This window comes from Daphnia pulicaria, chromosome 9 (genome assembly GCF_021234035.1).
Source record: "Daphnia pulicaria isolate SC F1-1A chromosome 9, SC_F0-13Bv2, whole genome shotgun sequence".
NCBI lineage: Eukaryota > Metazoa > Arthropoda > Branchiopoda > Diplostraca > Daphniidae > Daphnia > Daphnia pulicaria.
This window is the reverse complement of record NC_060921.1, coordinates 2,656,454-2,677,215: the sequence shown is the minus strand read 5'-3', so window position 1 is coordinate 2,677,215 and position 20,762 is coordinate 2,656,454. Positions and strand designations below refer to the sequence as shown.

General features: G+C 40.4%; 7 protein-coding genes and 1 long non-coding RNA gene across 13 annotated transcripts in view; 6 read left to right on the top strand and 2 right to left on the bottom strand.

Annotated features, from left to right (window-relative positions):
• Positions 1-20,762, top strand: part of LOC124313778 — a 311,762-nt gene that overhangs the window by 67,061 nt on the left and 223,939 nt on the right. The gene's annotated exons all lie outside the window — the stretch shown is intronic.
• The window catches only part of LOC124313335 (F-box-like/WD repeat-containing protein TBL1X), a 258,370-nt gene that overhangs the window by 53,854 nt on the left and 183,754 nt on the right, over positions 1-20,762 (top strand). The gene's annotated exons all lie outside the window — the stretch shown is intronic.
• LOC124313353 (solute carrier family 66 member 3-like) lies at positions 53-1,427 on the top strand. The gene is made up of 4 exons (XM_046778238.1): positions 53-302; positions 410-632; positions 704-824; positions 890-1,427. The coding sequence occupies exons 1-4, from the start codon at positions 151-153 to the stop codon at positions 1,030-1,032; spliced, it is 639 nt and encodes a 212-aa protein (XP_046634194.1). The 5' UTR covers positions 53-150; the 3' UTR covers positions 1,033-1,427.
• LOC124313186 (thioredoxin domain-containing protein 3-like) lies at positions 1,129-3,783 on the bottom strand. 3 transcript variants are annotated; one of them, XM_046777974.1, is made up of 9 exons: positions 3,640-3,654; positions 3,526-3,580; positions 2,976-3,083; positions 2,797-2,900; positions 2,653-2,724; positions 2,469-2,585; positions 2,348-2,405; positions 2,022-2,283; positions 1,129-1,956 (listed from the first exon to the last, which is right to left on the bottom strand). In XM_046777974.1, exons 3-9 carry the CDS (start codon positions 3,073-3,075, stop codon positions 1,575-1,577), a joined length of 1,095 nt encoding a protein of 364 aa, XP_046633930.1. In that variant the 5' UTR covers positions 3,076-3,083; positions 3,526-3,580; positions 3,640-3,654; the 3' UTR covers positions 1,129-1,574. The 3 variants fall into 3 exon arrangements, with proteins under 3 accessions (XP_046633930.1, XP_046633929.1, XP_046633928.1); XM_046777973.1 differs by lacking the exon at positions 3,526-3,580 and having other exon boundaries at positions 3,640-3,783; XM_046777972.1 differs by lacking the exons at positions 3,526-3,580; positions 3,640-3,654 and having other exon boundaries at positions 2,976-3,517.
• LOC124313343 (pleckstrin homology domain-containing family A member 3-like) lies at positions 4,192-5,611 on the top strand. Its single transcript, XM_046778226.1, has 5 exons — positions 4,192-4,394; positions 4,606-4,722; positions 4,788-4,949; positions 5,013-5,146; positions 5,209-5,611. Exons 1-5 carry the CDS (start codon positions 4,355-4,357, stop codon positions 5,425-5,427), a joined length of 672 nt encoding a protein of 223 aa, XP_046634182.1. The 5' UTR covers positions 4,192-4,354; the 3' UTR covers positions 5,428-5,611.
• On the top strand, positions 6,081-8,756 carry LOC124313215. The gene is made up of 8 exons (XM_046778018.1): positions 6,081-6,848; positions 6,925-7,256; positions 7,335-7,438; positions 7,510-7,581; positions 7,647-7,763; positions 7,825-7,882; positions 7,947-8,202; positions 8,271-8,756. The coding sequence occupies exons 2-8, from the start codon at positions 7,124-7,126 to the stop codon at positions 8,533-8,535; spliced, it is 1,005 nt and encodes a 334-aa protein (XP_046633974.1). The 5' UTR covers positions 6,081-6,848; positions 6,925-7,123; the 3' UTR covers positions 8,536-8,756.
• LOC124312810 (insulin-like peptide receptor) lies at positions 9,839-20,631 on the top strand. Of its 2 annotated transcripts, XM_046777281.1 has the most exons (21): positions 9,839-10,184; positions 10,286-10,575; positions 10,658-10,792; positions 10,855-10,954; positions 11,017-11,216; positions 11,395-11,523; positions 11,623-11,701; positions 11,768-12,056; positions 12,121-12,525; positions 12,591-12,781; positions 12,859-13,029; positions 13,092-13,233; positions 13,297-13,637; positions 13,705-13,847; positions 13,908-14,069; positions 14,138-14,294; positions 14,358-14,568; positions 14,639-14,810; positions 14,870-15,029; positions 19,861-20,180; positions 20,244-20,631. In XM_046777281.1, the coding sequence occupies exons 1-21, from the start codon at positions 9,971-9,973 to the stop codon at positions 20,448-20,450; spliced, it is 4,218 nt and encodes a 1,405-aa protein (XP_046633237.1). In that variant the 5' UTR covers positions 9,839-9,970; the 3' UTR covers positions 20,451-20,631. The 2 variants fall into 2 exon arrangements, with proteins under 2 accessions (XP_046633237.1, XP_046633236.1); XM_046777280.1 differs by lacking the exons at positions 19,861-20,180; positions 20,244-20,631 and adding an exon at positions 15,412-15,799 and having other exon boundaries at positions 14,870-15,349.
• On the bottom strand, positions 16,688-18,812 carry LOC124313565. 3 transcript variants are annotated; one of them, XR_006910796.1, is made up of 7 exons: positions 18,678-18,812; positions 18,423-18,613; positions 18,223-18,348; positions 17,902-18,159; positions 17,343-17,823; positions 17,119-17,270; positions 16,688-17,056 (listed from the first exon to the last, which is right to left on the bottom strand). It is a non-coding gene; the product is annotated as an uncharacterized LOC124313565 (long non-coding RNA). The 3 variants fall into 3 exon arrangements; XR_006910797.1 differs by having other exon boundaries at positions 17,125-17,270; XR_006910795.1 differs by lacking the exon at positions 16,688-17,056 and having other exon boundaries at positions 17,088-17,270.

The window sequence follows — 20,762 nt, the reverse complement described above, 5'->3', positions numbered from 1 at the left end:
ATACAAAGAAGAAAAATGGGTCAGCATGATCTCGATTGATTTGCCAGACGTCATGTAACTCTGTAAACTCATCAAAAGTAGTTTTGAAAAATAGTCAGTCTTCTGCTGGACTTTGATCAGATCAGTCGATCAACCACGTCACTCTCAAAAATGACTGACTTGTATTCTTTATCAATTGGCTTTGCCAACATTTCAACAATTGTGCTGTGTATTGTTTTAAAAGTGCCGCAGATAATTAGTCTCGTGAAAAGCAAAAGCACCACTGGACTGAGTCTACCCGGTACTTTACTGGAATTGACTTCGTAAGTGTTTCATCTCTCTATTTCTATTGATTTCTCTGAATAATTATAGTATACCTCGTCACGTTTAACTCGGGAGAGAATTAAGTAGGCCATTGTATCACATGTAGGTTTACTATTGGCCTGTGCTACAGTGTATCTAGCGGTTACGCACTTTCATCTTATTTGGAGTATCCATTTCTGGTCGGTCAGGATCTCCTCCTTTTGGCACTTGTCCTTCATTACAGTAATCAAATCGGTACGAAATGGTTCGCCGCATTCGGTGCCTATTCGGCCGTCGTTTACGCCTTGACCTCGGGAATGTTTCCTGGCGCCCTACTAGTCACGCTAATGGTAAAATTATTTGTTTACAATGTCAGAAAAATAGATTAGACAATTGAACGATTTGTTTTTAAAATATTAAGAGCCTTTGCACTCCGATATCTGCGGCGAGTAAACTGGCCCAACTTCGAACTATGCACGCCTCTCAAAACTCAGAGTCGGTTAGTGTTTTAACCTGGTCCATTGCCGTCTACACTTGCGTCAGTAAGTGTTTTAAACGATTCATTCCCTTGTAGAATTCGATTTTTATCTATTTTTGTTTTTCCCAGCGAGGATTTTTACAACTTTGGATCGCGGTTTCGACGCCCCATTGTTGGCCAACTATTCGGTTAGTTTGATTCTCAATCTGGCCATTATATTCTTGGCATTGAAACTGAGAAGGCCTTCGAAGAAAGTCAAGAAAACCGAGTGATTAAAGGACAAATCAAGGATGGCACACAGCAATGGGGTGGGGATAACCGCGGTTGCGTGTCCCGCACCAGAAATAAAATAAGTTAAAACCATCGCGTGAGACTGTGTGTGTGTTTATTTTTTCGTTTAACTTTTTTTCCCCTTTGCCACACCGTACACTTTAGATTTCCCAAGCGGGCAGTTTCTTTCTGCGAGTTGCATACAAAAGTTTTCTTGTCTATGCGACTGTGTGCTGCTTTTATAGAGTTCTTGTCACTCACACACGCCATTGTGTTGTTCCTCCGAATGTTAATTTACTCCACAACTTGTTCCGTACATACTGTCCGTCGTGCGCTCAATTTCTTTTTTGATGATTGATGTATAACGAACGTGATTAAACGGTGCTTTGTAGCTGAAGCTCTCGGATCGCTCCCTCTATATAGCTGGTGGCCCTGGATATAGTCCGCAATAAGCAGTTATACCGTACATTTTAAGCGGCTACGTAGAATGTTTTACATCTACGACTGAAGGTGACGTTTTATTATGGGGGGGGATATGTCGAGACTAGGTCGATTCGACTGGTTCGGCAACGGTTTCAGCAACTTCTTCGATTGCATCTGCATTCTCTTCCGCATTTTCAACGGGCAATTCTTCCGGTTCTTCCGGTTGTTTTTCCTCTTCTTCTTGGGCAGCTTCTTCAACCGTTTCATTTTCAACTTGTTCTTCTTCTCCTCCTTCCTCTGCTGATTCCTTTTCCAATTGTTTGATTAGCGCTTCTTTTTCGTCTGGGTCAGATATCAGGTGGAATTCGATCGGTTGATAATCAGATTCTTCATCGGTGACTTCAGCGGCTGCGTTTTCATCCGAATTATCCGGTTTTTCCTCCAATTCTATTCCTTCAATCTTCTCCACCAATTCATCTTCGTTCTCTTCTTCTTTGACAATTCTTCAATTTTAAAAAAGGAATGAATGAATTAATTTTAATTATAAGAGACAGAATTTAGAAAATACTTTGGTTCCACTTCGGCGATGAGACTTTTGATGGTAACATCGAACCATTCGGCCAGGGTTTCATCCTCCACCGACGACGGGAACCACAAAATGAGACAATCTTTTTTGTGGAGACGGACAGACGATCTGGCGGATATTTCCATATTCTTTTCTGCCAATGCTTCCATCAGTTTATCGATGATCAATTGATACGATCCTTTCAAAGTCAATCCGTCCAGCTCCAGCCAGTTATCCGGCGCAGTCGTCAATTCAATTTCCTTGTCTTTTATTAACGCAAAAGAATTAATTATTGATATTATTTAATTGTAAATAGTTGTTGGACTTACGGTTGGTTTCTTCGGTCTCGGGATTGCTGTTGGGTAGGTCGAAACTATCCCACGCCATCTGTTTAGATAATTATAATTGCAATTAAAATTGTAAATTAAAATGTTAGATAATCAACTATACCGTCATCCGTTGGCGGGTTCCTTCTATAACTTCCTTTTCTGTTTGTAATTCAGCCAATAAAGTTTTGCGGATGAGCGGAGCATTAGCGCCTCTGATTAACGCCACAGGTTCACCACCCTTTTAGACAAATTAGCCAGTAATTTCATCTAGAATTTGCGTTTTAAAATAATTTTGATCCACTTACAGCCACAAAAAGCCAAGTGGGTTCGCTGCGACCCCTGAACCTGCCGAGTTGGCTGATACAATCCGCTTTAGCCTTAAAGTCGAGTTAATTATATTATCAGCTGGATATACGCACGCAATCGAGTAATAATGATGATGAACTTACCAGGGCGCAATGAAGGAAATCGTCCCCTAATTGTAATTTAATCTCTTTCAAATGGCTGGCCATGGCCGTGCACGGACCGCACCACTCGGAGTAGACGTCCACCACTTCCGGATAGGAAAATTAACTTTTAGATGGTGCGGATAAAATTTTTAGACGAACAATTTTTAACAAATTTTTACCGACTAGTCCTTGAAGTTTGGTGAGTTCTTCCCATTCTTCGTTATTGGCCACTTCGATTTGCCAGGCGACATGATCCACTCTCTTCTTTCCAGCTGCCATTTTCCTTGCTAACAAATTACCCGCCATGATGATTATTATAGTTTAAGTACACAAAATTAAATCTAAATATTTGAAATTTCACAGGAGCAACATTTGACTAGAAAGAGGAGCCGGTCGGTGGTAGACTGAGCTTCTCATTTCCCTCACGTTTTTATTATATACAGCGTATATATACTGTAGGTGGTGGGAGCCTATAATAATTCTCAGCCATCGAGAACAAGTGTGAGGTTACAAAGAAAATCAGCGCAGTCGCTATCGGCAGGCACGTGAAAACATGGTCACACACGAACGCACGTACATGTACTACAACCTTAGAAACTCACTGTGAAAGTAATTAGCTATGCGATGCGTCTGATTACACCTGCAATGTTTTCGCTATATATAGGTGACACGAATCGACTTGGGAGGAGCCCGTCATGTCTATTTCTGCTATAAATTTGGCTTTATTACCTTTTTGATCGTTAGATAACGAGCTGTGCGAAAAAGAAAAGAGAAATGGAAGTACCTTGAATATAAGAGACTGTGATTAATCAAACGGATAACAAGGAATTGTGCTGTGTGTACCTTTTTAGTGTGAATGACTTTCCGGCCGCTTTCTTGTGCGAGTCTTAAAAAGAAGGGTTTGGCTGATCTGGTAGGTAACGAACGAAGATATGTTGATTCGTTGCTGTTGGTAACGCGTTGCGACGATTTAGCCTAGCTGCGACAATCGTAGTACCAACTTCTTTTATTCTCGCTTCCTTTAAGTAATCGTTTTCATCGATCCGTCGACCATTTCCGAGAATAAAAGATTACGCCGCTTAATTTTAATTGCTTATTTGATCTTTGAACTATTATGTCATCAATATACGAGGATCCTTTATGATATTTCCTTATTTTGATCGTTAATGAATTTGTTTTTGTTTTAAATCGAAGAACTTGCGCGCCATCTCGTATCGTTCTGCTTAATAATCGATTACCAGCTCGAAAACTTGGAAATTTGATAGCAATTTCGTTGAACATTAATCGTGCCGCTATCTTTCCTCGTCGTTGACGTTATCTGAAACGTGAATTATGGGTCCTTGATGTAAAACGAGAAGGAAAACAAAAGGTGCATTTGAAATACAGGGCAACGGGCATATCTCGGCCTGCAGCTGCCGACGTAAACAACGAGTGAAAAACACAACATTGCTCGGGGCATTTTTCAATACGTGTCACTTGCAAACAAGTACATCTATATAGGCTCTGGTTTATATAGCGCCACATCAGCAAAGATTCAGCACGGAAATTGAAGTCAGACATGGAGGGAGTCCTGTGGAAATGGACAAATTATTGGACAGGTTCGTACTATTACAGACTCTATTACTTTAGTTTACGACGTCAACGCCTGACTCTCGCACTCTTGTGAGTGTTTGTTGCCATGGCTTCAGCTCCAATTCGGCCGATTTTGGAAGCCTTTGTTACTCTTTGTCGTGTGACTGTGATATCAACACTTGCCTGGATGTGTTAGTTGTTGGTTGTGTGTGATTTCGTGCCATTTATTGATTCCAGGCTGGCAACCACGCTGGTTTGTGCTGGACGATGGAGTCCTGGTCTACTACAAATCTCAGGAAGAAGTTAATCAGGGTTGCAAAGGTTCGCTAAAAATCACTGCTTGCGAAATCTCAGGTGAACGACAATGCTTTATGTGTATTATCGTTGAAGAAACTAACTTTTGTTCCAATCTTTTAAAGTGAGTCAAGCAGATCCTCTTCGTCTCGATGTTACTGTTCCTGGGGAACAGCACTTCTACCTTAGGGCTTCCACATCACAAGAAAGGCAGCAGTGGCTGGTAGCACTTGGCAGTGCCAAAGCCTGTGAAGGCCTCACAACAAAAGATACATACAGTGAACCAGGTGAATATTTCAAAAACCAATAGTTCTCGAATTTGTCTAATGCCAATATTTTCTTTCCCCCAGTATATATTTCAGTTCCCGAAGAAAGAGACAGTTTGAAATCCAAACGAAGTGAATTGAGGCTCTACTGTGATTTATTGATGCAGCAAGTTCATTCTGTGAAAGATGCAGCTACACAAGCACCTCCAGATGTTGAAGTATTTTATCCCAATCGATACAGTTGAACGTGTCTCACCAATATATCTTTTGTTGTGTATAGAAACTGGACGAATCCACGCACTTGCTCTCGGCCACTTGCGACACCTTCATATCGACCCTAGAAGAGTGTTTGCGGCTTGCCAAAGCCGAGTTTAACTACCAGTTGCCCCATTCTACGATCGACAAAGCACTCAACGGCTACAATCACGACCCTTCCCATTCTCCCGCGCCCATATCGCCGTCCGGTAGGAAATCCTCACGTTCTAGTTCTAGAATGTGAGCCCAGTGAAAGCTAAACAAACCCCCGTTAGACTATGAAAGAAATCTCTCGCAGCCTTGAATTCGTTTGCCAACTATTTCACCATTCCAAATGTTGTGAACAAAATTGCGAATCTAAGACAACCGACAAAAGACACTTTTTAAATTATAATATTAAAAAATCTTCCCTCTCTAGTCATCGAATATGGCATGGGGCCGTTCACATATGACGTCACGGACTTTTTGACGATTTTACACCCCCCCTCCCCCCTTCGTCACAATTCATCACAGTAGGTATACCCCCCCTCTAATATGACGTCACAAAGTCAGATACCCCCCTCCCTTTTTAAAAATTGTTTAAGCCGCTAAAAATTCTTTATTTTCTGTATTTTCTGCAGTTTTTAATATAGAACACAATGTTGTTCATTATTTTCTTAGTTGGTCAAGCAAACGAGGTGCTGACAATCACTTTGCTCCGTTTGCTCTAGCGATCCAGAAAAACTAAAAGAAATTTATGTAGTTGCCAACATATCCCACTTGGTGGCGCTTGTGTAGTGCCTTGTGACGTCCCACTGTGAATACCCCCCCTACCCCCCCTCGTCACAATTCGTCATACAAGGTGCACCCCCCTCCCCCCCCTCGGCCCGTGACGTCATATGTGAACGGCCCCCATCTTTATTCGGCCAATATTAAACTTCTCTCTTTTTTTTTTAAACTCTATACAATTACGTTTTACAAATACTCTTAAGGAATGAATAGAATTTTGAACTTTACATTATTGACTCGTTGGTTTGTTTACTATTGTGACGTCATCGGTGAGCTCATGTTTCTTATTTTATTGCTTTTCTTTTATTACCCCGTGTGCGCAGCTGTACAAACAACTAGGGAAATGTTTGTACAACAGTGTCGCAATGGGGTGTCAAACAACAATCGATAGATCTCCACACGGGATACCGCAGCTGTGTCCACTTTTGAGGGGGTTTTTCTGTCCATTTTTTCACGGTCATATTTAACCGGATCCAATTGCCAAATAATATTTTTGTTTTTATCGCCAAGCGGAGCGGTTTATGTAAATAACATTTGTTTATTTATTTTTTAGTATTTGTATTGCGCCATCGATTAGACAATCGTTAAATGGCGCATCCCAAAGGAAAAAGTTTGATAATTGTGCTTAGCAAGCGAGTGTTGTGTGATTTAGTCGTACCGTGTCACGCGATCGTCATCCGTTTTCTTTCGATTTAAGAAACAAAACAAAAAAGTCAATCGGGAAGTTGACCAGTTTTTCGTGATGGGTCGTACTGTCCTATCCGACTCTCCCCATTTCGTCGACATTGTTTTGGTAGTAACCCGAGTATCAGAAATGCAATCAACCGCCCGAGGTTTAACAGAGTCAACTAGACGAGTGCGTGAGTGAGCGGGAATGCAGCGTTCTACACAAACGAGGTACGTATTTAAAATTTTAAAAATCAAATTCGGATGAATGGAGTACGTGGTTTCTAAAACTTAAATTGGGATACAGCGCATGTTGGTAGGACGGACCCGATTACTTCTTTCCCTTTTGTTTTGTTTAACTTGAGGAGTTTATAGGACTGGAAGAAATGGTATAAAAACCGGAAGGAAATCATGTCATATCGTTCAGTCGTTGTGACGCTCAATGGATGTGTGTCCGTAGTATTTTTTGATTCATTGAAATTGTTGTGATTTTATTTGTCGTCATCATGGCCGATATGAGCGCATTCGTCCCGAAGAAGATGGCCGAATGGGAGAGGAAAGTGGACCATTTAATTTGGCAAATTGAAGTCACATCCGATGAGAAATGGGAGGAACTCACCAAACTTCAAGGCCTTATCGGTAACTTATTTGATTTAAAATTGCAGGTTTTATTAAAAGCAATAAATAAAAGTTTCACCTTCTAAAATGAACACCCAGTGGTGGACGTCTACTCCGAGTGGTGCGGGCCGTGCACGGCCATGGCCACCTACTTGAAAGAGATTAAACTTCTCTTGGGCGATGATTTCCTTCATTGCGCCTTGGTAAGTTTCATCTTTTATTACTCGATGGCGTGCAGCGCGTGCAGAGTCTGAAACTTTTAATCTTCTTGCAGGCAAAAGCGGATTGCATTAGCCAACTGGAAAAGTTTAGAGGCCGCAGCGAACCAACTTGGCTATTTTTGGCCGTAAGTTGATCATTTAATTTGATTCAAATTTTCCATGGAATAACGGATTATTATTTTAAAATAAGGGTGGCGAACCAGTTGTGCTGATCAGAGGCGCTAACGCCCCACTCATCCGGAAAACATTGTTCCAGGAATTACAAACAGAGAAGGAAGTGCTGGAAGGAACCCGCCAACGGGTTACGGTAATTAGACATTTTACACAGTTGAGTGTTTTGTTTGAAATATCACTTCTTTTTTAAATAGATTTCATGGGACAGTATCGACTTGCCAGTCGTTAAACCTGAAAACGAGAATTACAACAGCAAGTTGAATCCATTTTCTCCATTCAAATAGTTGAGTAATTGTTTTTCTTAATTTGTGAACAGATGCTTTATTGACGACTGCGCCGGATAACTGGTGGGAGCTTGATGGGTTGACATTGCAAGGATCGTATCCGTTAATCATAGATAAATTGATGGAGGGATTTGTCGAACGAAATTTGGAAATTGTCGCCACATCAGCCGTTCAAGTCGATAAGAAAGATTGCCTCATTTTATGGTTCCCCACTTACGTCGATTATTTAAGTTTATCGGATTGGTTCGAACACAAACTGAAAACTCTCATCGCCGAAGTTGAACCAAAGTATTTATAATTATGAATTTACAAAGACAATCAGATTTTTAAAAATAGTTTACTTATTCATTTTCCAGGAAGGTGATAATTAAACCAGCACGTGACGAAGATGAACTAGAAGAACAAATCGAAGGGTTGAATTTGGAGGATTTGATTGGCATTCCTGACGATAATTCTCCCGTAATCGAAATCGATCCGGAAGTATCAGATTACGAACCCATTCAATATCGACTGATATCGGACCCCGACGAAAAAGATTCGTTAATCAAACGAATAAGTAAAAGAACGACAGAAGATGTCGAGTCTAGTGTTGAAGTGGACGAAGACGAAGAAATTAATTAAAAGCAGGAGCTTAAGTTAATTGATTAAGGGTAGAATCAGTTGTAAATAGTTTACCCACAAAGTCCCACCTCAGGTTTAGCTTCCAATAACAGAAGAAAAGATGTAAGGCCTACAAATAAATGTTCTATCCGCCTGCAAAATCTAGCAAAGGTGTACGGTGGCAAGATACTAAAAGTAATAATACACTCGGCACGGCAGTATCTGCACGCTATAACTTTTTAGCACGCAACTGTCTTTCCATTTATGCATCCGAACTATTTTTCCCTGCCCCAGATAACCGAATTTAATATCAAACTGGCCAGCAAACAGTTGCCGGTAATAAGGACCGAAGATCTTTTGTTAAAAATAAGTTTGAACTAGAAATCCATGGACGAACGCGGTTAGAAGTTCACGTGGGCTCTAAATGTTCAACCGACATGTGAGAAACTTTAACTTGGAATATTTATACCTGTGCACGGACTTTGTCTCGATTTGACTGTGTGCATAAGCAACGTGGCAATCAACCGTCATGCAAGCGGAAGTAAACCGAGTGCATGGCTATACTCACGGTCTTTATTCCCGCCTCTTTGCTGTTTCCCTACACGGTAAAAGCACTTTCACCCTTTTAGAAAAAGAAAACACAAATCCCCCTGAGAAGTGCTTCGTGGTCGGTTGTGTATCGGGAGTGTAATGGGTAATGGCGGCCAAGTTCTTGCGACCGCATGTGATCACGCCTCCTCCAATAAAGTGGAAAAGCCTATAAAGTTGGTGGTAAAAATAAATTTAAATTAAAACTCTATTTAAAGCGTTGCCATGGTTTCGTGAAAGCAGAAATTGAAATTTCACAACCACTTTATGTCAACATTGCGCAGTGGTTATTTATTATTGCAAAGCGGCAACATTTGTGTTGTTTATTGGAACTCCGAGCGGTCGATGATCGGATGATTCGGATCGCTGAGTAGTTCAAAGTTTCAAACTCGTGTAGAGATAGAAATAGAATATCTCTGGTTCCAGTTGCCAGCCAGAAGAGCATAGAGCAATGGTATGTTTTTTTTTAATTATTTTACTTCCTAGAATGAGAAGCAAATCAATTTACGGAAATGCTGATCGATGCAACTGACTACGTCTAAGTCAAATGAAATTCAAGTCCAATGCACAAAGGCACTTGGTTTTCCCATGTTTTTCGGGCAAAGTCTACATCATCGACTTGTTTACAACAGTCCAGTTGAAATCAGAGACTGTGAAGCAACCATCTGATATTTGGCACTTATTTGCATGAATATCCCCTATCTTGATTGATTCCACGACTCAATATAATAACCTTGGCTGGTAGGAAGAACCACCAGTTGTGGCAGGAACCTCATTCATTACTGCTGTGAATTATTTTCTAGACATTGAAGAAAAGGGGGCCCAGTAAATACCAAATGTTATACCACTTGGCACATTTAATTCTAGAATGTCTGCGGAATTAAGAATTGCTTTTCACAATTCCTTTACCAATTTGATCATTTTCTTGGTCCTTTTTAAAGTGATTGAAGCATCAATGCATCAATTACCCTTAAGATTAAGAACTAGAGCTAGAGCCGGGAACTTAGAAACTAGAGCCCCATTTATACTCGCTCCTCTGAGTTCGTCCATCGACGCCTATCAGCCTCTTCGAGAGAAAGAGAGTAAGTATTTGACGACACGTTTTTATCCATTCAATGTTATGCTGGGCACAATACTTTCCACCGGAATTAAATTTTGTTGATTTATTTCTTGATTCAACCAGTTTGTCGCAGTATAGAAGTTAGAAATGGCCCCCAACAATTTTCGGAATTGGAGGGATGCCGAGTGGTGGAAGGTTTCCTTCACATTGTTTTGATGGAAAATTTGGACTTTGCCAGCGACTTGAATAATCGCAGCTTCCCGGCCTTGCGGGAAATCACGGGCTATTTGCTCTTTTACCGCGTCTTTGGCCTACGCTCCATCGGCCAACTGTTTCCCAATTTGGCCGTCATCCGCGGCCAGCAGCTCCTTTTCGATTTCTCATTCGTCGTTCATGAACTCATGCACCTACAGGTACGTTCGTTTTCTTTTTCTTTGGTTTCCATTGCGTCGATTTCTCGCTAACATTTGAGTGATTCTCGGATTCACCCAACAGGAAATTGGACTGAAATCGTTGGCGGAACTGCAGCGCGGATCCGTCCTCATTGAGAAAAATCCAAATCTCTGCTACGTGGAATCGATCGATTGGGATCGAATTGGTTATTCCGGTCGCCTTTATCATTCAATCCAGGTTAGTACGTCAGTTTGTTGTAATCTGATAAAAAATGGTTGTTCTATTCTTTCTGTTTATAGGATAATGGAAAGATCAGTGAATGCCCAAAATGCCAGGATCGTTGCCCAGCCGGTGGAGATGGCCAGAAACTTTGTTGGAACAACGACGAGTGCCAGAAAGGTCAATTAATCGCCTAACAAATATCTGTAATATTCCATTCAATTTTTAACAATCGTTGATAGTGTGCGACCAATGCGGTCAGGGCGTCAGTAGAGCGTGCAGCGTGATGACAACAGAAGTTGGGCGTCCGTCCGAAATGCTCTGCTGTCACGAGGAGTGCGCCGGCGGGTGCAGTGGTGGTCAGAGCAACCAGTGCGACGTTTGCAAACACGTCATCCACAACGGCGAATGCCGATCCGCCTGTCCTCCTGGTTATTTTTTGGTAAGAAATCTCATCTTCCAGGAATCTTTTTCTTTTGCCCTCGTTCATAGTTTCAATTGTTGACCGGGCTCACAATCCGCCGTCGCTAATTGGTTATTTGGAACTATTGTTAGAAATCGACTAGATTTGATGAGATCGCCGTAACTTAAATAAATGTTCTTCTTTTCTTTGTGTTTAGTTTATGGAGCGACGATGCGTCACCGACGTCGAGTGCATCACCATGCTACCCCCACGCCAATCTGTCCAGGTATATCCGTACGTCAAAAAGAATTGGAAGGTCTTTGCTGAGTCGGGGGAATGCATCTTGGTAAGTAATGGAATTTCCGGCTGTAAATTCTTGTGATGCATTAAACTATTGCATCGAATTGATTGATTAATTGTTAAATGACTGTTCATTTAAATCCAGGAATGTCCGCCTGGCTTTCAGGAACAAAAAAGACATCACAATGATACTCTACATTATTTTACCTGCGTTCCCTGTCAAGGTAAACTTCTCCATAGTTGGCTTACCGATAATTATCTCAGTTTCTCTATTATTCGATTACGATTAGGCACTTGTCCGAAGGTGTGCCATGGATTGTTCGTTAGCAACATCGAAACGGTCCAAAAGTTGCGTGGATGCACAACAATCGATGGCGACCTGGAAATGCTTATCAAAGGAGGCGACAACATCATCCAGGAACTGGAAAGGAGTCTCGGCAGCATCGAAGTGATTAAAGGAGTTCTCAAAATCACGCGCTCCTTTCCCATCTTGTCGCTCAGTTTCTTCAAGAGTCTCAGGACCATTACCGGGAAACCGGAAACGATACATTCCAGTGGGAGCAAAAATTTCGACGACGAGTAAGTGCCAACCAATGAAGTTGCACAGTTATCAAATGTTAATATTATAATGGCTTTTTTGCAGATACGCGTTGATTGTTCAGAATAATCAAAACTTGCAGAATCTATGGCCCAAGACACAGAATTTGACGATCCATAAAAAGATGTTATTCCATTTCAATCCCAAGTTATGTTTGAATTTAATAGAAGAACTGGTCAACTCAAGTACCGTACCAGGAACTTTGTCTGTTAAGCATTCAGACGTTGACATTTCGCCTTGGTCCAATGGCGATAAAGCGACTTGTGACAAAAAAGTTCTCAACGTCACTATTGTTCACAAGTCGGACAAAAGCATGCTATTAAGTTGGAACAATTTTGGAGCGACATTGGCTGACAAACGTCAGTTATTAGGTTATGTAATCTCATACATTGAGGCGCCTTATAAAAACGTCTCTTACTTTGACCATCTTGACGCTTGTGGTGTTACCGGGTACGTTTAATGAGTTGATTATGTTTACGATTTTAGTCACTCATGTTTTTTTGTTTTTTTAACAGGTGGACCACAATTGATGTCGCTGCTTATCATGACGCTGAACCCGAAGAGAACGAAATGACCTTTATTTTTTATCTCAAGCCTTACACTCGATACGCCGTCTTTGTAGAGACTTTCACAGTAGAGCTTCTTCAAACTGACAAACGAATTGGCGCACGTAGCCCAATTCTATACGAAAGAACAAGTCCAGCAGGTAAATGAATAGTATACTGTATTCGGTAGTTTAGGAGAAATAATTTTACATGGATTTGATGGATCATTTTCTTTTAGAACCCGATCAACCGGAGGATTTGAGAGCCTATTCTAATTCCAGCTCTGAACTTCTTATTGAATGGAAACCACCACTTAATCCAAACGGGATTGTGACGCATTACATCGTCACTGGCAGTTGGAGTAAAGACGACCAAGACTATTATGACAGTCTCGATTCTTGCCCTGAACGTAAACATTTTCACTGCCGTACAATTGGTTGAAATTGGTAAAATTTTTAAAATTTTTAATAGATGCTGTTCCTTCAGTGAGCGACAATAAAAAGAAACCAAAGGCTTTAGAACCCAAATCAAAAGAAAAATTAGAAATGGAACAAATATTCAAAACGGAATTCGAAAACTATCTTCATGATAAAATCTATACCAGAGACCCCGTGTAAGTCTCTTTTCTTACTTTTTCGGTAATGGAAATACAATTAATATTTCGTTTTATGTGCAGTGTACTCGGTAGAAGGAAACGACATGTGGGCACGACTACTGAAACTGGAGATCATGAAAACCACGTCATAGACGAATTCCCCGATCACACAATTACTTCTTCTCACGACCAAGCAATTGGAATTGCGGCCGGTGAAAATCATTCGAACATGTACGATGGCAATAATCGGTTGATCACATTTTATCAAAAAGTGACGGGTACGAGTTACACTGTGGTCGGTGTACGACACTACGCCGAATATACCATACAGGTGATGGCTTGTCATGATCACGATCCCGTCAGGAATAGGACCCTATGTAGTCCGACAGCTGCTATGACTTCCCTTCGCACCAAAAAGAGTGGTATGTTTTAATTCGCACATCATTACCGTGAATTACTTGTTAATTTTGGCTTTTCTATTTGAAACAGATTTTGAGGATGATATCGTTGGTGGGATAGTGAGATACGAATCGAATTACACGTCTCCATCAATAAAAATCGGTTGGCATGAACCGGAGGATCCCAACGGACTTGTTATAAAATATCTACTGGAGTACAGACGATCAGACAACGCAAGTCTTATTATATTTTTATGAGGTCGAATAATATATTTATCAACATGTCTCTTAAAGGACCAAATTGTTAAAGAATGCATTCGCCGGAAGGACTTTGAAAATAGCCAAAGGACTAAAATAATGACCAATCTATTACCGGGCAACTATTGCGTTCAAGTTCGAGCGGTTTCATTGGCCGGAACAGGAAAACCTACGAAGGAATTTTGCTTCCTTATCGAGGTGTGTTTTATTTTCTCTCATTGTCAAAAATTTACTTTTAATTCCCAGCGTCATTTGTTAACAAACAGGGAAATGTTAACGGATTTGACCTTGGTTTGATATCCGGCATATTTATCCTCGTCAGTTTTGTATTAATATTGTTGGGTTTTGCCATTCGATACTTGGTAAAGCACAAAAAGACCAGGAAAAACTACGGAACTGTCTTAGGAAATCGAGATCATCGCAGTAATTTAAAATTGTTTATTGTATTTTCGTAATTTTTGTAATCACAATTCTGATTGGTTAAAGAAAAAGTCCCCAAAGAATGGGAAGTAGCACGAGATAATGTCGTCTTCATCCGTGAAATGGGTAAGGGCTCTTTCGGTATTCTCTACGAAGGCCTGTTGCGTAACACAGTGCCCAAACAGCCGGAAGTCAAATGTGCCGTTAAAATGGTCATTCCAAGAGCCATCGTCAAGGAGCACATTGAATTACTTGAAGAAAAAAATCTTGTCATCAAGTAATAACTAAACTGTCATTTAATTTCAACTGTATTTATTTTTAGATAACATTTGATACAATTACCATAGGAACTTGAACGCTCACCACGTCGTCCAACTTTTGGGAGTCGTCACTATAAACCAGCCGATGTTGATCGTCATGGAGTTAATGGATAATGGAGACTTGAAATCCTTTTTACGTTCCCATCGTCCCGATCACGAAGAATACGCCAGTAAAGGTCGTCAACCGCTTACCCTTAAGGTATTAGACCATCATCTTATAATCTTCATTGCTTAATGAATTTCGTTGAATAATTTCAGTCCATGTTGAAGATGGCGATCGAAATTGCCGATGGCATGATGTATCTGTCGGAAAACAAGTACGTCCATCGCAGTTTGATTGCACAAGATTGCATGGTGGCCAGTGATCTTACCGTCAAGATTGGCGGTTTTAGGTTGACAAGAGAAATTTCTGAAGAAGGTTATTATAAAATGAACGAAGAAATTGAACTCCTTCCCATTCGATGGATGGCACCCGAGTCACTATGTGATGTTTTCTATACCTCCCAATGTGATGTCTGGAGTTTTGGCGTCGTGTTGTGGGAAATAGCAACTCTCGCATCGCATCCCCATCAGGATTTGACTAATGACCAGGTTCTCGAGTACGTGAAGGCTGGCGGAGTTTTGCAACGGCCGGAAGGTTGCCCAGACAGACTGTTTAATCTTATGGAAAGCTGTTGGCAGTTTCAACCGAATAAACGACCCACCTTCGCTGAAATCATCGAAAATATTTTGCCAGACGTAAGTTTACAAATTCACTTAAAAAAAAACCAATGGGGTTTAATAAATTTCCAATTTTTCAGCAACAAGTTCCTCTGAAGTTCACCACCGTTTCGTATTACCATTCGAACGCCGGAGTAAGCGCGCGTAAAGTCCGAAAGGAAAGAGAAGCTCAACTTGTAAACGATCTGTCGTCTAAGCAGCTTGCATGTAGTGAAATCTACCTTTCATCGCAAAATAATTGCCATTTTCAAATTTTGCCGAGTGACAATAATGTAGCTAGAGTGTAGAGAAAAACGAAATCAGCGATCCACCCCACCATCCTTCTCTTATAATAATTTGTAACGGCTTATACTGCTGGTCAACCAAAATCAAGTACATTTTCATTTCACTTAAATAATGTTGGTAAGTTACTTAAATTTTAGAACTCATTGGCTGTATCGCGACAATAGAACTCCAATAATTTTTTAATAATTTTTTAACTGTATTCATTTTAATATTATTATTTGTTGTCTTAAACCCCCATACTTTTTGTTACTATTATAGATTTTTATGTTGAAAAAGTTACGGAAAATGATCGGAAATAGCCAAGTTAATAATTTCTGTGTTGTCTCATAGGGAAAGCTGTTTGAGTAATCTGGTATTCATCCTCACTTGACTCATTTCGTGCCAGTTAGTGAAAGGCGTGACGAATTCAAATTTAGCTGCTGCGTGCTGTCAGCAAGCAAGCAATCCAATTGATGTCCACAAGGTGGCGCGAGTGTCTTCAAGGCCCAAATTTGGCCATATGTTCCTTGACGCAGCAGAAGTGGGGTGCCGGTCGTGACGTTTCCCAAAATGAAAAGGTATTTCTTGTCAATTAATGCTGGCACCCCGTTCCGGTTTGCGAGGTTCCCGTAGGAAATATCAATTAAAACATTAAAAAAGCAAAAGTAAACATGAAATGCAATTGAATCTGATTCGGTATAGTGAATCAGGAGTGGGAGGGGGGGTGGGGCTTGGGTGGTGGGCTTCGCCCGCCAACCCCGCCCTCCCCCCCCTTCATGCTTCGTTTATCGCTTAAATTAACGTGATACTTTAACTTTTTTAGTATAGATATCAATCAAACATATCGGAACATTCAATGAATATCTGTGAATCATTAGGTGTGCGACTTTTAGTCGCCACCCCGCGTCGCACTTTTTTAAAGCTTAAGGCTTAAGTTACAGCAAAATTTATTATTAGCAATATGGAATTAGAAGATATTTGACTTTAACATATATCTTTGTTTTTGTTCTGTTTCTAATTAAGATTTGAAAAAGCCACCAGCCGTTGGTTGCGCCGAGTGGCCAAAAATAAAAATTAGCAAAAACAAAAAAATAAAATTAACAGTTTTATTCACGCGTTATTCAGTCCTTTTTTAATACATCCACTATGACACGATAAGGCGAGGGTTGAAGTGTTACCTATGACATTTGCTCTAGATTTGGGTTAGTAATGTTTAGTTTACATAAGAGTATAAGACGCAAATTCACAGTCGATCCCGAGGACAATTTTAAAATAAAAGAAAAAAATACAGGATCTTTTTAACTTGGCACCTTTTGAACATTCAAAACTTTCGAGAAAGTACGCACGAACAACGTTGTTAAGCTCTTAGAGCGAGTAATCCTGCGTCGCATGAAGCTGACGGAGTTATGAAATTAGGACAGAACGAGGGTGAACTACAATTTCCTCTGATGCGCTGACCGACTAATAGAGATCAAATAAATTTGAGCTGAAATGACCAGGAATTTTTTACTTCAATAAGCAACTTTAACTGGAGTCCAATAATGTTTTTAAAAATTTAAGCCGCTTTCTGGGCTATTTCCGCGCGAACAAGCCTATGCTTGGTGGAGAATACGAGAAGAGAGGACACCAACTTGCAGAGATTCTATAGCTGCATTTCCTTTTCACTGGAATTATCCTGCGTGAAACGAATTTCAATTTACAGATATGGCCATAATCAAAGAAAGAAAAAAACAAAGTATTCTCTTACCTGCTTTTAAATTCCATCTACGTGTTTTACGACTGCGATATAATTCCAATGAACTTTGCCCCTATTGGGTACCAATCGGCAATCGTACTGAATCGTTCCGGGTCAGCCAAGAGAGCCAAGAGTTCCTCTAACTCCAGATAGGTTTCAGACAGGATAGCTTCCGGAGCAAGTTCATCACAAATTACGTCGTGTGCTTGGCTGTAAAGTTCAAGGTCGGCAAGCAGGGACGTGGCCTGAAGTTTCGGATGAAACGCATAGAGCGCCTTAACTGCCCGACATTTATCAATCCACTGAGACGGAACGCAAAGTTTTTCGACGAGGAAACGCTCGCACTGCTCGTGTTTTTCTTGTCCGATATGACGGCCGAGGATGTCTTCCACAAACGCTACGCGACAAACGCAAAAGATGGTGACGAAATCAAATGCATCGCGACAAAAATGGCCTAATGCCAGAGGCTACAATTTTCCAACTCTCCAAGTCTCTGAAAAATGAAATTTTAAAATCTAAATGGCCGTTCCAATGGTTAATCAACGAATAAACGGCGAGATAAACGGCTTACCTCAACGAAGTACATGTTGATGAATAGGAAGGAGATGGCTCATTGGCAGAGATTTGACGATATTCCACAAGAGGCCTCGTACTCGAGCAAGGTGATGGTCCCAACCGGGGAAATGACATGCCATAGATGATGGGCCAACGCCTTGATCCATTCCTTCACAGTTGTTGATCTTGCCCTTAGTGGTTTCCCAGACATTTTCTCACTGCCAATACTGGGAGAAACCAGTGTAGATGTATCCAATTTCCTAAACCAACAAGCCTATAGATGATAAATGAGACAATTAGACTTGTTTCCGAGAAGAATATCATGGCTAAATTTTACCTAATAACTTTATCAGCAATGCCTTCAAACAACCAGTTAACCAAAATTATGAAGAATATATGTAATGAGGACAAATTTGCTCAGATAAAAAGCAAAGGGGTGAGTTTAAAACAGAATAATAGAGCACTGAAAAAGAATAAAAACATAAATATTGATGAGCGATAAATTAACTTTAATAAACATTTTCAACAGACAAATACCTGAATTAGTTTTTAGGGCTTTGACTCTTTGATCTAAATCCCAGGCCTGTTGGAGTTCATGACTAATTTGTGTAACTCATGAGACAAAGTCATAACCATCAAAACTCAAAAGTACCTTGTGTTCACTCACATGCTCTTAAAATTCATCCAGCTGTTGTAGCCTGTGTTTGATTTGTCCAATTTAACGACCACTAAGAAACAAATTTTGATCAACTTCTGATTTTAAAAAAACTATTTGATTCAGTTTTACATTACATTTTTCTCCTCCTTGAAGGAATCTGGATGTGACGGATAGTTTTTCAAATTTAGTACACTTCCCTGAAATGCAAATTCTGTGAGCCACTCTTCTTGTGATTCACTGTATTTCTGGATAAATGTTAATGGCTGGACGCTGGACTGGCTGGAGAGTATAGTTGGCTGGTGGCTGGAGTGGCAGTATATAAACCATGATATAAACAAAAGCTATTTGGCTATTTGCTAATAACATTTACCGGTTTTAGCCGATTCAAGCAAGATACATGCTCGAACTCGACTCGACTAGGTAGCATAGAGGGGGAAACTTCTAAGCGCGTAGTTCAAACTCACCCCAATCAAAGCCGCCATCTATTGGTGAAATTTGAAATCAGAGCCACCTATTGGTGACATTTGTGAAACATTCGACCGACCCACCATCTTTTGCCGAAAAAGTAAATCACAAAGCCATCTTTTGTTGAAATTTCGAACTAACCCTCCGTGTGTGCAAAATTCCTCCCGTATACAAAAAAACCTGTATTAGGTTAATGGAATGTAAAATGTTGATGTGTCAATTTACAGGTGATTGATCATACCACTCGGAATTTAAAATGCCTGTACATTTGCCGAAATGTCGTGCCTCGTGTGTCTCGCTGCCAGCTGCCTGTACCCAGTGGCCAGTACGTCTCGTCCCATGCAACAGCAAAAGTAATTATTTTGTTCAGATTTCTTACAACTATTTACTCAATTCAATTCTCACCAAGAAAATGTTGAACCGCATAAATAAAGTGTCATTTTGTTTTTAAAATAATTGTATTTGTATATATTAAGTTTAATTAAGTTTAAAAGCCACTTTTCCATTAAAACACAATTTACAGCCGGGAATTTAAGTAAACAGATGAGCAAGTTGTCTTTGCACTAGTTGGGAAACGTTGGTGTCATTATCGCTTTGTAGAGTAGATCTAGTCCGTTGTTTAAAAGTTGAGCGTGAAGGTGTTTGAAGGAACTTTAACGCACGACGGTAATTCTCGTAGATGGCTCCTGGATTTTTCGATTGGGCCGGTGACAACAGCGGCATAGGTGACATATTTTGGCATAGGTGACTATCGTTGTCAAGGGAGAAAGGACTGTCTAATGCTAGAGACTTGGAGCGACGTTTTCGTGTTTTGGCGGGTGTGGGTTCGTGAACGAAGAGTCTACGTTGAAGGTTATTATAAAATGAACGAAGAAATTGAACTCCTTCCCATTCGATGGATGGCACCCGAGTCACTATGTGATGTTTTCTATACCTCCCAATGTGATGTCTGGAGTTTTGGCGTCGTGTTGTGGGAAATAGCAACTCTCGCATCGCATCCCCATCAGGATTTGACTAATGACCAGGTTCTCGAGTACGTGAAGGCTGGCGGAGTTTTGCAACGGCCGGAAGGTTGCCCAGACAGACTGTTTAATCTTATGGAAAGCTGTTGGCAGTTTCAACCGAATAAACGACCCACCTTCGCTGAAATCATCGAAAATATTTTGCCAGACGTAAGTTTACAAATTCACTTAAAAAAAAAACCAATGGGGTTTAATAAATTTCCAATTTTTCAGCAACAAGTTCCTCTGAAGTTCACCACCGTTTCGTATTACCATTCGAACGCCGGAGTAAGCGCGCGTAAAGTCCGAAAGGAAAGAGAAGCTCAACTTGTAAACGATCTGTCGTCTAAGCAGCTTGCATGTAGTGAAATCTACCTTTCATCGCAAAATAATTGCCATTTTCAAATTTTGCCGAGTGACAATAATGTAGCTAGAGTGTAGAGAAAAACGAAATCAGCGATCCACCCCACCATCCTTCTCTTATAATAATTTGTAACGGCTTATACTGCTGGTCAACCAAAATCAAGTACATTTTCATTTCACTTAAATAATGTTGGTAAGTTACTTAAATTTTAGAACTCATTGGCTGTATCGCGACAATAGAACTCCAATAATTTTTTAATAATTTTTTAACTGTATTCATTTTAATATTATTATTTGTTGTCTTAAACCCCCATACTTTTTGTTACTATTATAGATTTTTATGTTGAAAAAGTTACGGAAAATGATCGGAAATAGCCAAGTTAATAATTT